This window comes from Pristiophorus japonicus, chromosome 9, assembly GCF_044704955.1.
Source record: "Pristiophorus japonicus isolate sPriJap1 chromosome 9, sPriJap1.hap1, whole genome shotgun sequence".
Lineage (NCBI taxonomy): Eukaryota > Metazoa > Chordata > Chondrichthyes > Pristiophoridae > Pristiophorus > Pristiophorus japonicus.
Window position 1 is genome coordinate 126941822 of NC_091985.1, and position 16104 is coordinate 126957925.

The 16104-nt window shown below is 44.2% G+C and overlaps 1 protein-coding gene across 4 annotated transcripts in view; it reads right to left on the minus strand.

Moving 5' to 3' along the window:
- Positions 1–16104, minus strand: part of macrod2 (mono-ADP ribosylhydrolase 2) — a 1460169-nt gene that overhangs the window by 564191 nt on the left and 879874 nt on the right. For all 4 annotated transcript variants that reach the window (XM_070889818.1, XM_070889820.1, XM_070889817.1 and 1 more), the window contains one exon: positions 4033–4154. In XM_070889818.1, coding sequence (XP_070745919.1) covers positions 4033–4154 — 122 coding nt within the window. The remainder of the gene's footprint in view (positions 1–4032; positions 4155–16104) is intronic.

Consider the following 16104-nt stretch of genomic DNA (forward strand, 5'->3'; position numbering starts at 1 on the left):
GAGAGAGGGGGGGGGGCGCGGAGGGAGAGAGAGGGAGGGGGGGAGGGAGTGGGGAGGTCAGGTCGGATCCAGTCCGGGAGCGGGAGTCGGGTCGGGTCCAGTGAGGGGGGGGGGTCGGGTCAGGGGGCGGGAGCGCGGGTCGGATCGGGTCCAGTCGGGGAGCGAGAACAGGAGCGCGGGTAGGGTCGGGTCGGGTCCAGTCGGGGGGGCGGGCGGGGAGCGGGAACAGGAGCGCGGGTCAGTCGGGGGCGGGGCGCGGGTCTGGTCCGGAGGCAGGGGGGGGCGGGGAGCGGGTGTCGGGTCTGGTCTGGTCCGGAGGCGGGGGGGGGGGGGAGGAGCGGGTGTCGGGTCTGGTCCGGAGGCGGGGCGGGGAGCGAGTGTCGGGTCTGGTCGGGGGGGGGGGGGGGAGCAGGAGCTGGCCGTGGGAGGAGCGTTATTCACGCAGCCCCAGTGAGCCCACACAGTTCGGCGCCTGGAGCTACTGAACATGCGTGCCCACTGTAGCGCGCATGTGCAGAGGTCCCGGCACTGTTTTCAGCGCAGGGACCTGGCTCCGCCCCCCCACAGCTCGTGCTGGCTGCTCCGAGGGCCAGAGGACCTGCAGGTAGGTGTAGAATACCGAGGATTTTTTTAGGCGCACTTTGTGGCGCGAAAAACGGGCGTCCAGGTCGGGACTGCGCCGTTCTAGGCGCGTGTGGAAACTTGGGCCCATAGCCTCACATCAGTTCTGTCATCCGTGCCACCAATTATCTCCTTCAGGCTTGCTGCCCGACCTCACCACTCTCCTTTAACACAAATATTAATCATTACCGAAAATCCCAAGACCATCCATACCACCTGCAGAATTTCCCCAAAACTGCACAGTGTTTGAGTTCCCAGCTGAAGATGCAGAACCCGAAAGTCAGACACTAACAATTCACTCCTCCTTCTAAACTCTTGGCATGTGCCTGTGTCACACAGCACCACTTTGCGGACTGGAAGATAAATGAGGCACGACTCGGGTCAGTATATATCCCCATCAATTCATCGAATTCATCAAAGGAACAAATAAAATATTCATTTAAATTAGACTGAAGGGCTGCGAGTTGCCCCACTCTGTTATTGACACTGCTGTATTGTTATTTTAAGCCGTAGGTGCACCTCTTGCAATGTATTCTTTCTTACCGTCAACATGGCCTGAAGACTGAGGTAATCTCTGCTTTTTTCATTAGCCTGACATGAAGGGACTCTTGAGGTGAACACCAGTTCTGACAGATCATTACAAGCCATAGCTCGGACACTTGCTGTGTTAATGTAATCATCGTCGTTTGTCAGAGTATGCTTTTTGCTCCCACACCCCCCACCACTACTCGACTAAAAGCTCTGTTGTGGCTGGACTCGTACAGCTTATGTTTACCAATTGTTCTAACGGAATGGCCTACTTAATTCCAATCAGCCACAGTTTCACTCTGCTGTAACCCCCCAACCTCCCTGTAAGCAAGCATCATAGATAAAAGGTACAAGAGGCTGAGGAATTGAAGAGCGAGTTGTTCACCAGCAACCAGAGTTCAGTTTATGGGTACATCGTAATTCAGCAAGCAGAGAGTCTGGGCTGTTTAAACACGAGGGAGATTGCTCAGTATTAAGTTTCTAGATGGCTTGACATGGAAAGACTTTGCATTTATCAAGTGGTCTCTTCAGTTTCTGAAATGTAGCCACTTAAACTGTCTCAGCGAACACCAATGTAAATACTGTGTGAAATAAATCTAGGTCCCCTTACTCGCAGGAGAAGAGATGGTGGGGTGTGGGGGGAGGGATGAGAGTGACAGCAAGATGCTGAATTATTTTTGCTGACAAAAAGCCAGTCTCAACTCCCACAGCAGCTATTTTGGAAGATATTGTAAAAGCTGACAGAGCAGTTTATCAGCTCAAATCATGAGGCGAACATCAGGAATGTACGGAATGCTTTTCATCCTATTTTACACCGATTGCTTAAAAAGTCACAGCAAATGGCACCACGGTCGTTCAGCTAGGAATCTCACCAGAGAATTTCTCAGGATCTACGGTCAATTCACATCGCCACCAAAGAGATGAATCTTTCCCAAAGTGAGGGGGGCAAACACTTAATAAATCTCCAGCATTCCTGAACAAATCCCTTTTAATCAGCTTTTAAATCACGTGACTTCCATTCCTCGCCACCGCCCCCGCCCACCCCCCCCCACCCCCCCCCAACAAGCATCTCAGTGATTCCGTGAATCTTAATGTGCTCCGTCAGGCTTCCAAATTGAACATAACCTGGACAATTCTGGATGTTTTGGATGGCATTCAGAGGAAGAATAAACAGGCCTGTTATGATTAACTTGTGTCCAACTAAAGACGAAAAGGAAGGACATTGCTATGTTTGTTCAGTGGAGATTAGTGCCATGGTTATACTGAGGTTCACAAAGTAATCCAGGCTCACTATTTCAAATTCATGCAGGTAGATTGAGTACAACAGCCTTTCTTTATTGTGTCAGAGGGGATTGAATGGCATTGTTTTCGTATACCGGATTGAGAAGTTACATAGAATATACAACATAGAAACAGGTCATTCCGCCCGACTAGTCTGTACTGGTGTACTCTTCTCAAGTCTCCTCCCATTCCATCTACCTCATCTCAGCCTTTCAGCATATCTTTCTATTCCCTTTTCTCTCATGTACTCGTCTAGTTTGAAAGCGTCCAAGTGATTTACCTCAACCACTTCCTGTGGTAGCGAGTTCCACATTCTAAAGAGTAAAGAAATTCCTCCTTATTTCCCGATTGGATTTAGTAGTAACTATCTTGTATTTATGACCCCTAATTTTGGATTCTCTCACAAGTGGAAACATTCTCTCCACCTCTACCTGTCTACCCTGGTTTTAATGTACAATCACAGTGCATCAAAAGAGGTATAGAATATAAAAACATGGTGATGCCACCAATGTTTTTTCTAATTTTTTTGGAGGGGTGTATAGTCTCTTCAAGTGGCTGCATGGCCCATTCAAATCTTCGCGCATGTGCGATTTCTCCCATTTAAAAGTTGGTGAACGGCCTGTGCGGGACCTCAAGGCCGCTGTGTGGCCGCGCAGCTTAACAGGAACGTTGGATGTCACCGTGTCCCATGATGAGATCACATTTCGAATACTGCACTGTGGTCAGTTTTAGGCATTCCACTTTAGGAAGGATGGTCGTGACAATTCACCAGGGCGTTACCCAGGATGAAGGGAGAGAGATATACAAAAGGATGCATATACTTGGGTTATATTCACTGGAGGCGGGAAGGTTAAGGATGAATCTGATTTATGTGTTTGATAGACTAAATGACCTACAACCGTTCCTATGTTCCTAACTCTCTCAGTCTCTGGAGCCAAAGTTATGCTCTTATGCTGAGATGAGTGCAACTACGACAGATATACTGAGAATTCTGGCCAAGGTATACAGTAGACAAACTGAACGGAACTGATGTGCATGGGGATACTGTACAATCTCAGTGAGACTGTGTTAGCTGTGCCAGTTTGACCTCAGTGGAGATTGTCCAGAATACTTGGGCAGCTCCATGCAACCTCAAGTAGGTGGATTAAGTAAAGCTACATTGGATATAGTGTATCACCCCACCAATAAGTAAACACACTACATCTGCACATGTAATGTAATATGAATGACTGAATCCAATCAATGTATGGAATGTGTGGAAAGTGTGTAGACAGGGAGATGGTCAAAACTCATTTGACTTGCAATCATTAGAATCGTCTGAGTGCAAAGATTCACGTCTTTCTAAATCGTGGAAGAAACATTAATAATGTAAATCTATAATTATCACTCGATACATGCTGAATCAGTGTCACAGTTAACTACTGCATAGTGCAGGAAGATCCCAAGTTGCCAGACCTGATTTTCTAATAAATTTTGAATCTTTTAAGACTGTTGACATTGCACTACTTTTAGATTAAGAAACCTGGAGAGGCAGCCCTTTATGTGAAATCTGTAACTCGTCGATGCAAGGGTGGCCTAGACTGCTCGCAGTGTAACACTTACGATAGATTTCAGCCCTTGAGTTTCCAACAGCTTCAGGGAAGTTTCGTAGCAGTTTCTCAGCTGACGTTTAAGACGCTCATCACAATTTCCTCTTGCTACAGGTCCCACAGTATGGATGACATCTAAAAACAAAAAGAAACAAAGATTTTTTGTTAGAATCATAGAAAGATACAGCACAGAAGGAGTCCAGTTTCCTGGCCCTAACTATCTCCTTTTCACTATGGACGTCTAATCCCTCTACATCTCCATCCCCCACCAGGACAGCATGGGGGCGCTCCGCTTATTCCTTGAACAGAAGCCCAAGCAGTCCCCATCTACCACCACCTTCCTCTGCCTGGTTGAACTTGTTCTCACACAGAACAACTTCTCCTTTGACTCCACTCACTTCATCCAAATTAAAGTGTTGCTATGGGAACCCGCATGGATCCAAGCTCTGCCTGCCTTTTCGTGGGATATGTGGAACAGTTTTTGTTCCAGTCCGACTCAGGTCCCCTCCTTCACCTCTTTTTACCGGTATATTGATGACTGTATCGGTGCCGTTTCCTGCTCTCGCCACAAACTAGAAAATTTCATTCACTTTGCTTCCAATTTCCACCCTTCCCTCACGTTCACATGGTCCATCTCCAACTCTTCCCTTCCTTTCCTCGACTTCTCGGTCATAATTTCTGGGGATAGACTATCAACAAACATCCACTATAAACCCACTGACTTCCACAACTACCTGGACTACACTTCCTCCCACTCCTCTTCCTGTAAGGACCCGATTCCATTCTCCCAGTTTCTCCGTCTCCATCGCATCTGTTCTGACAACGTCACCTTCCATACTCGTGCTTCCAATATGTCTTCCTTTTTCCTCCACCAAGGATTCCCCTCTACCCTAATTGACATGGCCCTTGACCGTGTCCATTCCGTTTCCCACACTTCTGCTCTCACTCTTTCCCCTCCCTCCCAGAACCACGATAGGATTCCCCTTTGTCTTCACCTTTCACCCCACCAGCCTCCGCCATTTCCGCCACCTCCAGTGTGATCCCACCACCAAACACCAACTTCTCCTCCTGTCCCCTTTCAGCATTCCAAAGGGACCGTTCCCTCTGCAATACCCTGGTCCAGTCCTCAATCATCCCCAACAACCCCTTCCTTTCCCACGGCACCTTCCCTTGCAAGCGTAGGAGATGCAACACCTGCCCTTTTACCCCCTTCCTTCCCACTGTCCAGGGCCCCAAACACTCCTTCCAGGTGAAAGTGATTTACTTGTACTTTTATCAATTTAGTATATTGTATTCGCTGCTCACGATGTGGTCTCCTCTACATTGGGGAGACCAAACGCAGATTGGGTGCCCGCTTTGCGGAACACCTCTGTTCAGTCTGTAAGCGTGACCCCGAGCTTCCGGTTGCCTGTTAATTTAATTCTCAGCTCCACTTCCACAATGACCTCGGCCTCCTATACTGTTCCAATGAAGCTTAATGTAAGCTCAAGGAACAGCACCTCATCTTTCGATGAGGCACTTTACAGCCTTCTGGACTCAACATCGAGTTCAACAATTTCAGACCATAACCTCTGCCCCTATTTTTTCAGAAGGCAGCTGTTGATGATTCTGCCATTCCCATTTACACCTCTTCTGGACTCATCTTTTATTTCTTCACAGTGTCAGCTGTGACTCAGTGGGTAGCACTCTCGCCTCTGAGTCAGAAGGTTGTGGGTTTAAGTCCTACTCCAGGAACTTGTAGCACAAAAAATCTAAGCTGACACTGCAGTGCAATGCTGAGGGAGTGCTGCACTGTCAGAGGTGCCATCTTTCAAATGCGACGTTAAATCGAGGCCCCATCTGCTCTCAAGTGGATGTAAAAGATCCCATGGCACTATTTCGAAGAGCAGGGCAGTTATCCCCGGTGTTCTGGCCAATATTTATCCCTCAATCAACATAACAAAAAAAACAGATTATCTGGTCATTATCACATTGCTGTTTGTGGGAGCTTTCTTGTGCACAAATTGGCTGCCGTGTTTCCTACATTACAACTGTGACTACACTCCAAAAGTACTCTGTTGGCTATAAAGCGCTTTGAGATGTCCGGTGATCGTGAAAGGTACCATATAAATTCAAGTCTTTCTTTTCTTTTATTCCATACCTGTCCCATTACTGTCTCCTTTTGCTTTGTACAATCATACTTTTTATCATTTAATCTCTCCTGCCTTCCGCCCTATCACAGACCTTCCCTTTTGTTCTTGCCTCACCCCCACCCCTTTCCCTGCCCTTGTTTACAATCTGTTATTGTCTAACTTTCACTCTGTTTCTCTCTCCACAGATGCTGCCTGACCTGCTGCATATTTCCAGCATTTTTTGCTTTTATTACAGAAGGAGGCCACTCAGCCCATCAATGCCTGTGCCAGTTCCAGCCATTGCACAATTCCTCTTGAACCTCAAGCTTTTGAACGAATAAACCACAGAATTATAACAAAATCTTTTTTCAATAAACTGTGATACTGGCCCTTTTATTGTAATGCTTTTTAAAAACATTTTTGTAACCGACAAGCTGAGAAAACTTTTCCTGTTCAATTTGACCAAATTCAGTAAAAATAAACATGTTTGTGTTTCTTTTAATGATACACCTACAAGTTACATGCAAAAAATGAATGCTGATTAATTTTACATCTGTAATACTGTTTTGAAGATTTCGAAAAGAAATAACCCTCCAGTATCTGAAATGGTTACATTTGAGTCAGTAATGAATGTGGAGGGCTAGAGGTGAAATCAATTTGATTTGCCTGTTATTCATTTTAGCATCACATTCAATATTATAATCCTGCTATTTCATGCCGCCATGCCTAATTTCACCACCGTGAACTACAAAGAAGGAGCTATCTCACTACTTTCTATTCAATCATCGACAAAGACAGGAATGACACTATCCAAGGATCAAGTTTGCGACTGTAATTGGACAGACAAAGCACTCGTACAGCAAGACTGAAATTCTACTGACATTTGCAAAGAACGGATAAACTCAAAAGAAATATTCGCGCTGAGAGGAATCTGTGAGCCCATCTTACATAACAATCAATTCAGTTTGTGAGGTAGTAGCGTTCTGGAATCAGTCAGTGGGCGTTGCGGAAGGGAGCAGAGAAGCTAAGCAGAAACAAGTGGATAAAATTACAGTGAGACTAGTTGTGCTTGCTGTTATCTAAGCACAAATCGCACAGCAATTTCAGATGAGGGGCAGATGTGGGGTTCAATGCGAAAATCCAGAAGTTGCTTCAGAAAATCCCAAAGTGCCATCTCGCTGTCTAATTCACCACTGGTGTGAAGTTGCTGCATTTGCGTGGTAGATACGATCTAAACTCGCCACAGGAAATTAGAGGTTGTCCATTTCCGTCTAAGTATCCTTTTTAATGGTGTAATAAGTCTTAATTACTGCCAAACAACCTCCATGGCACAGAAAAAAACCGTGATGTCTCATTCCTTCAGCTTTTAATGATTTTTGGAGATTAAAAAAACATTTCCTTAAAAACATTTTTTGTCCCTTTATTCTCTCTCTCTTAGTCCAATTTTTCTTTCCCTCTCTTTATTTTGCCTTCTATACCTGAGTTAACACGGAATTCACTCTTCTAAATTACAATTTCAAGTTCAGACTCTGCGCTGCTCATTAACAATCCCACTTGCAGCAACTTACCGTGCAAAAAGCTCATGGGAATTAAATGGGCGTGGGTGGGCACTGTTCGTTCGCTGGTTACAGTAACTTCTGGCCAATTGTGGAAATGTGGACGGTGAACTACCCTAGTTCTGTGGGGCAAAACCACCTAACAATCAACTCAAAAGCTGAGACATTGAAGCAGGCCAGTGGCCTACATTACTGGCAACAGACAAGATATGGCGCAGTGCTAGAAAATAAAATCACAGTATGATCGCACCTCTTGAAGATCGATTAGCGATCAGCTTCAGTAATTATTTCCATGGGTTTTAGCCATAATACATTTCTATATTTGTGCCGTTCCAGGTTCAGAATGGTTTCCCCACTCTGAGAAAATGATCTAAAAGCGGTGCCAGCTGACGTCAATTGAATCTCTAACTTCTGCAAGTTCTGACGAAAGGTCATCGACCTGAAACGTTAACTCAGTTTTTCTCTCCACAGATGGTGCCTAACCTACTGAGTGTTTTCCAGCATTTTCTGTTTCGATTTCAATTGAGCGACCTTGTGTTAAAAAGACTAAAAATGGCTAACCAAAAGACTTTCTGCTTTCATACAATTGTAAAAATCCATGGCACATACAGTAGTTGGAAAAGAATGGGCTCCACAGGAAGTGAAGCATCAAACAACCACTGTTAAAGAGCACAGGTATCACAGGGAGCAGTCAGCAAAGGTAATGCCTTGCAGATGCACTGGAATTCTTTGAGTTAGTAACTAAATTAGTAGCTGAGGGTAATCCAGTGGATGCATAAACACCAACATTGACTTGTTGGGCTGAATGGCCTGTTTCTGTGCTGTAAATATTATGTAGCTATGCAGATGTACTTAATTTAGATTTGCAGAACTTTCTTGTACGAGACTAATAAGCAAGCTTAAGTTCCAAATTCTCTCAATAGACTAGGAACTGACTGGGCAACAGAATGCAGAGGGTATTTTTGTCCTGGATGGTGTCGAGCTTCTTGAGTGTTGTTGGAGCTGCACTCATCCAGGCAAGTGGAGAGTATTCCAACACACTCCTGACTTGTGCCTTGTAGATGGTGGAGAGGCTTCGGGGGGAATGGAGGTGAGAGACATCGCAGAACACCCAGCCTCTGACCTGCTCTTGATGCCACAGTATTTATGTGGCTGGTCCAGTTAAGTTTCTGGTCAATGGTGACCCCCAGGATGTTGATGATGGGGGATTCGGTGATGGTAATGCCGTTGAATGTCATGGGGAGGTGGTTTGACTCTCGCTTGTCAGAGATGGTCATTGCCTGGCACTTGTGTGGGGCGAATGTGACTTGCCACTTATCAGCCCAAGCCTGAATGTTGTCCAGGTGTTGCTGCTTGCAGGCATGGACTGCTCTATTATCTGAAGCAATGAGAAAGTGTTCCTGAACTGTTCAAAAAACTTCACTGATGGTGCAGCCAAGGAATGGCATTAACTCTGTCCATTGTGATACTTGTGACTTGCTCTTATTTCCCCCTTCCCCTCCCCCCATTTAACTTGATCTTTTGCCTCTTTTGGGAACAAACCAAATGGACTAAAAGTAGGTACAGGAGGAGTCCTTTCAGCTCCTCGAGCCATTGAATGAGATAATGGCCGATCGGTATCTTAATTCCATTCACCCACCTTGGCTCCACATCCGTTAATACCCTGGGCAAGCAAAAATCTAACAATCTCAGATTTAAAATTATTAATTGAGCTAGCATCCACTGCTTTTTGTTGGGGAATGTTCCACCCTTTGCGTAATGGCATGGATATGAGAGCTAAACTTTTAAATTACAAGCCTGCTTTGTTGCACTGTTTTCTTGATCAAAGTTACGTTGGGTGCAAACAAGCTTAAACTGCATATACTCACCAGACCTCCCAGTGAATCAGTGGATACATAGGGCCCAAATTTCCCCAACTCCTTTTTCCGGTGCACTCTCCCAAGATGTGCCGACTACGTGCGCTCAAAACAGCGGCAAAAAACGGACTAACAATTCTGGCTGCTCTGCTGTCTGACCCAGGTCCTGGTGCGGCGTTTCTTGTGGAGTAGGGGCGGAGCTACAGCACTGCACCGAAAACAGTGCCAGCAGCTGTCCGCATGCGCAGTAGAGCGTTCACGCATGCGCAGTAGCTCCTCCCATGATTGTGATGATGATGCCTGCAGCGTGGGACCCAACGTGTCCCACCCCTATCCCGGGCTGAGTGGCCTGCCGCTGCCTTCCCACGCTGAGGGCTACAAGAAACAGGTTGGTGGGGGGGGGGGGAAGAGTTTTGATCGGGGGGGGTGGGGGGGAAGAGTTTTGATCGGGGGGGGGAAAGAGTTTTGATCGGGGGGGGGAGAAAGAGTTTTGATTGGGATGGGGGGGGGAAGGAGAAAGAATCTTCAAAGATTTTCCAATACTTTAATATCTAGCTATCTTTACTAAAAATTCCCTATCTGCAGTATCTTACAGCTCATCCACTACTGCACAGAATTCTAAAATATTACTAATTATCAGAATCACACTATGCAATGCTGAACACCAAAATTTAAGTTTACATTTTGACATGTTTTTTTTGTTAAGTCTAACGTTTTAAATTTCTAAACCTAGTCAGGGCAATTCTTTGGTGCTGCAGAAGTCAAAATCCAATGTGGTGTGATGCCGCACACGGATCCATTAGGCAAGAGCGTTGGTGCTCTTGATCTATTATTTACAAAGAAAACCCTCCCCTTGCTTAAGTGGCCCGTATACTTCAGCCTTCATTACAAGATCATTTTTATTCTTGTAAAAACCCCATACTCAGTTTAATCAGGCTGATAGCACCTACACCATGTCCAGTCTCGCTGCTTGGAATTAAAAAAAAAACTAGCATTCCTATCATAACACTGTATTTGGAGGCTACCTGCGCTGATTTCTTAACTCTCCACAAGGGTTTTCTGTGCGGCCACAAGTGGCCAGATACGCTGGCCCAAGTTAGTTTGGAACAACTATTAGCTGTCCAAACTGGTTTAAATGGCCAAAACAGGCATAGGTGGCTGGTAGCAGCCCCTTTTGAAAAAAAAAACTAAACTAAAAAAAAATCCTATCTAACTTACACTGGCGCAAATTAAATGTGCAGAATGGGGATTTTTTTTAAGATACTTCAGAAAAATCAAGTTGCTCCAAAAAACACGGAGCAACTCCTGGCCAAATTTGGGCCAAATTTTATACCAATCGTGGTGCTCCTGCCATGCAGGAGATAACATAAGGCCCACTGATTTACACTGAGCGAATAAGTCGAGTTCCATTTTAATTAAATCCATTGAGAGCTTCGGTTGCTTTATTGAATGAAACGACTGCCTATTATTCTGTGAAAAACATAAATAAGTGGTCTTTATCGAACATTTGATAACTTGTCAATGGGACCTTAGTGTAAACTGGCCCTTAATACCAACAACTGGCCAGCGTGTATAAACATTAAGGTAAGACCTGGAAATACTGAGAAAAATAGTCATTTGAGTTAATCATGCAAATATGCGGCACCTTTATGGATAAAACTAAATCAGTGCACATTCTTCATTCTGTAGTATGACTACCATATGAGCAGTGAAAGTAAAATTCAAAGGCATCCATCACTAAAGTTCAAATGCTATCACAATGGAAGATAAACTCAAGCATTTATTCAGTAGTAAAAGAGAACACGTGAAAAGTTTCATGAGTGAGAGTTACAATATTTATTCTAGATATAGAGGAGCCAGCCTACCAGTTAGTTACACATCACAGTAACTGGCCAATCAGATCTTCAACCCTGATTCAGTATTTGTGAGTCATTTCATGTTTCTAATGCTCTATTATGAACCACAAATCGAGGAAATAAAGACAAATATTGAATGATGTCCTAAAATTTGCTGGTGCAAGCCATTCCAGTTCTTACTTTGCCCGCACCCCATCGAGCTAGAAAAGAAAGACGTGCATTTCTATAGCACCTTTCAAAACCTCAGGACGCCCCAAAGTGCTTTACAGCGACTGAAGTACTTTTGAAGCATAGTCACTGTTGTAATGTAGGAAACGCAGCAGCCAATTTGCGCACTGCAAGATTCCACAAAGAGCAATTTGAGAATGACCCAGATAATCTGTTTTTTTAATGATGTTGATTGAGGGATAAATATTGGTCCAGGACACTAGGGCCAACTCACCTACTCTTCTTCAAAATAGTGCCATGGGATCATTTACGCCCACCCGAGGGTGCAGACATTACCTATGCAAGTTCAGTAATAGCACCAAACTATACAGTAGAAGGGACTAATAAAACAAGTGAGATTAGAGATCGTCATACATGCAACATTATTGTGAGCAATTTAAGTGTGGCCACAGTAAGTAATAAAGAAAAGAAAATTCAGCCATTCAAGTGCACCCACAATGAGGTCTATGTTCAGGACATATTGTGATAATTTCAAATCCACTTTGCACGATATTCTCTATGTTTGGTGAATCAGAAATATGTCAATTTATTTTCTGAGCATTTTATACAGGTAATGTCTGCTCCCTCGGGTGGGCGTAAATGATCCCATGGCACTATTTTGAAGAAGAGTAGGTGAGTTGGCCCGAGTGTCCTGGGCCAATATTTATCCCTCAATCAACATCATTAAAAAAAACAGATTATCTGGGTCATTCTCACATTGCTCTTTGTGGAATCTTGCAGTGCGCAAATTGGCTGCCGCGTTTCCTACATTACAACAGTGACTACGCTTCAAAAGTACTTAAGTTTATATATTTTACTTTATTAGACTTCTGTTTAACTATTAGCCAACCAATATGTTTAAAGTAGTTATTCCTTAACTTCTATTCAGCTCCAAATATCTTTAGATTATAAGCACATTCAAATCATGCAGTGTACTCAATTGTGGAATAAGAGGGAAATTTCTTAGAGGTTTACTTGTGGTGGTTGCCTCTCTCAAGAGACATTGGTGCCAAAATTGCCCCTCTGAGCAAGGCTCATTAGTGCCTGGGGCACCAAAGGGTTTTTACCTCGGCGCTGCGGCCAGAGCACCCCCCCAGAATTGCCCCCTGGGCTCAGCTCGCGAAAAGGGCTTTGCGCCGCGATTAGCCCAGTGGGACGCGAGGTTGGCGTGGGGCGATGCCACTGACAGCTTCGCGAGGTGGGAAGCTGTGCTGGCTGGGGCATCCCTGCTGCCCTTAAAGAGGAGGTGATAGCGCTGCCACCGTCCACCATCTTTGCTGTGTCGGCCGGCTTTTCAGTCGGCCCGACAATGGCGGCCACCGGACCGCCAACTTGCAGGCTGGCACTGCCTCTTGGGTGCCATCCCGCTGGCACAGCCAACAACCTCACTGAAGGCCTAGTAGGCACCACTAAAGTGGTTGCAGAGTTCACAGCGGCCCCCTCCTTTAAAAGGGGAGGAACATGATGACGTGCCAGCGCAACGCGGCACATCAGCGCCATGTTGACATCATCAATGCCGCGCGGATGTGCTCCGCGCGGCACTGAGAGTCATGCCCCGCAACCGTCCCACACATTTCTTTTCCTCTCAAACCCCAATTCTGCACGATTTAGTGGCTCATCTCACCAGGCGTTAAATTTTCTTTTAATTCAAATTATGCATGGAGCATTTTCACCCCCATTAGGTTGGTTAGAGTCAAGGATAGGAAACATTGTACAGTCTGTGGAGGTAAATTAACTTAAAGGCCTTTTATGCTCCATACTTAGAGGACTAGGGAAAAAGAGAGCCTAAAGAATGGATTGCCTTCATGAATTTAACATTTTGTAGAAAGGTTCGTCAGTAGGAGTTCCAGAGATACTGAACAGTATAAAGAAAGTCTAACATCTTTTTATCTTAAAGCACTTTATATACAATGAAGTACTTTGAAGTGCAGTGACTGTTGCACATTTTTTTTAAACTGTTAGCCTCTATCATCAAAGTGAATTGTGAATACTGCATTCACTCGGGAACTTTGAATAGGAATCCAATATTCCTACAGCACTAAAGATAAAGTTTTCTAATTAATAGATTTAAAAAAAAATCTATGTGAAGCACTATAAAACTAGGAGAAAACAAAAAAACACACATTTTTTGATTTAATCCCAGGTGCCTGTTTCAAGGCGAGCACATTAATGGTGCTGTGTAGGTTTGTCTGTTTTTAAATATCTTTCTCATTACCCAAATATCGTGCAGAGGCACAAAGAATAAGCAAGCAGAGAGTAGACTTTAGTGCAAAGCGAGTTTTTATAACTCCAAATAATAATCGCGATTGTAAATTTATAAACAGTCAGGGATTCAATACTGTTAATTGGTTATAGTCTCTTCAAATGATGATCGTTAAACGGTGATGAGATCGAGTGGCCAAGTTGACTTTTCCATCTTGTTGGCAATTTGTTTATTGCATATCCAAGAGTTTAGCTTGTGTGTATGGACTTTCAATAGGTGTTTGATAAGGGGCCTGTGATGTTTTTGGTCCTTTCCATCTTTCTCCCCCTTGACCTTTCGAACTCTTGTATCTTTGAATCTCTCATGGGCAAATCCCCATAGTCTCCAGAGTGACCACTTAGCCTCAAAATGTCACAATTCCCTTTAAGTGCTGGACTTAGCTTATGCCTTCAGTGGTCTCCCTCATTTGCGATGAGTGAATAAAGCATCACAACTTCAGACTTAATTTGAAATTTAAAACCAGTAGGTGAATTTAGTTAACAAAAGGTGAACATGCAATTAAGTAACAGTCATAATATTTATATACTTACAGTAGAAATCCTTCCACTTAATTCCTCAAGTGGACAAAATATCTCAACTCAAAGAATTAAGCTAACTTCATGAAAATAACTTCTAAATGCACAATGTTTATTTTCCTTGAATTTGTCACTGTGGGAATCTAACTAATATAAACGCTTTCTTGGAATTCTAACCAAGTTTCCGCTCTTTCGAGATTTTCAGACAAATTGGTTCCGTCTTTCAAAAGATCTCCAAGTTGATATTTGATTTAATGAGGGTTCAATTCCCACTCCAGGGACTTGAGCACAAAATATCTCGGCTGACACTCCTGTGCAGTGCTGAAGGAGCACTGCTCTGTCGGCGCCACCGTCTTTCGGATGAGACGTTAAACCGAGGCCCTGTTTGCTCCCTCAGGTGGACGTAAAAGATACCATGACAATATTTTGAAGAAGAACAGGGGAGTTACCCCCGGTGACCTGGCCAATATTTATCTCTCAATCAATATCAGTAAAAAAACAGATTATCTGGTCATTATCACATTGCTGTTTGTCGGAGCTTACTGTGCGCAAATTGGCTGCCGCATTTCCTACATTATAACAGTGACCATACTTCAAAAATACTTCATTGGCTGTAAAGTACTTTGGGACGTCCTGAGGTCATGAAAGGCGCTACATAAATAAGAACCCAAGAAATAGGAGCAGGAGTCGGCCATTTGGCCCCTCGAGCCTACTCAGTCATTCAATTAGATCATGGCTGATCTGATCTTGGCCTCAACTCCACTTTCCTGCCCGCTCCCCATAACCCTTGACTCCTTTATTGTTCAAAAATCTGTCTATCTCCACCTTAAATATATTCAATGACCCAGTCTTCACAGCTCTCTGGGGTAGAGAATTCCAAAGATTCATGGCCCTCGGAGGGAAGAAATTCCTCCTCAGTTCCGTTTTAAATGGGCGAGCCCTTATTCTGAAACTATGCCCCTTAGTTTCAGATACCCCCAAAAACCAAAGAAAAGAAATAAAGACTTGGATTTATATAGTGCCTTTCACGACCACCGGACGTCTCTAAGCGCATTACAGCCAATGGAGTACTTTTGGAGTGTAGTCACTGTTGTAATGTAGGAAAAGTGGCAGCCAATTTGCGCACAAGCAAGCTCCCACAAACAGCAATGTAATAATGACCAGATAATCTGTTTTTTTGTTATGTTGATTGAGGGATAAATATAGGCCAGGACACCAGAGATAACTCCCTTGCTAAGAGTAAACATCCTCACTGCTTTTACCCTGTCAAGCCCCCTCAGAATCTTACACATTTTAATAAGATCACCTCTCATTCTTCTAAACTACAATGAGTATAGGCCCAACTTGCACAATCTTTCTTCATAAGATAATCCCTTCATCTCAGGAATCAACCTAGTATACCTTCTCTGAACTGCCTCCAATACAAATATATCCCTCCTTAAATAAGGAGACCAAAACTGTACACAGCACTCCAGGTGTGGTATCACCAACGCCCTGCACAGTTGTAGCAAGACTTCCCTACTTTTATACTCCATCCCCCCTTGCAATAAAGGCCAACATTCCATTTGCCTTCCCAATTAATTGCTGTACCTGCATGCTAATTTTTGTGGTTCATGTACAAGGACCCCCAGATCTCTCTTCTGCAGAATTTTGTAATCTCTCTCCATTTAAATAATAATTTGCTTTTTTGTTCTTCCTACCAAAGTGGATAACCTCACATT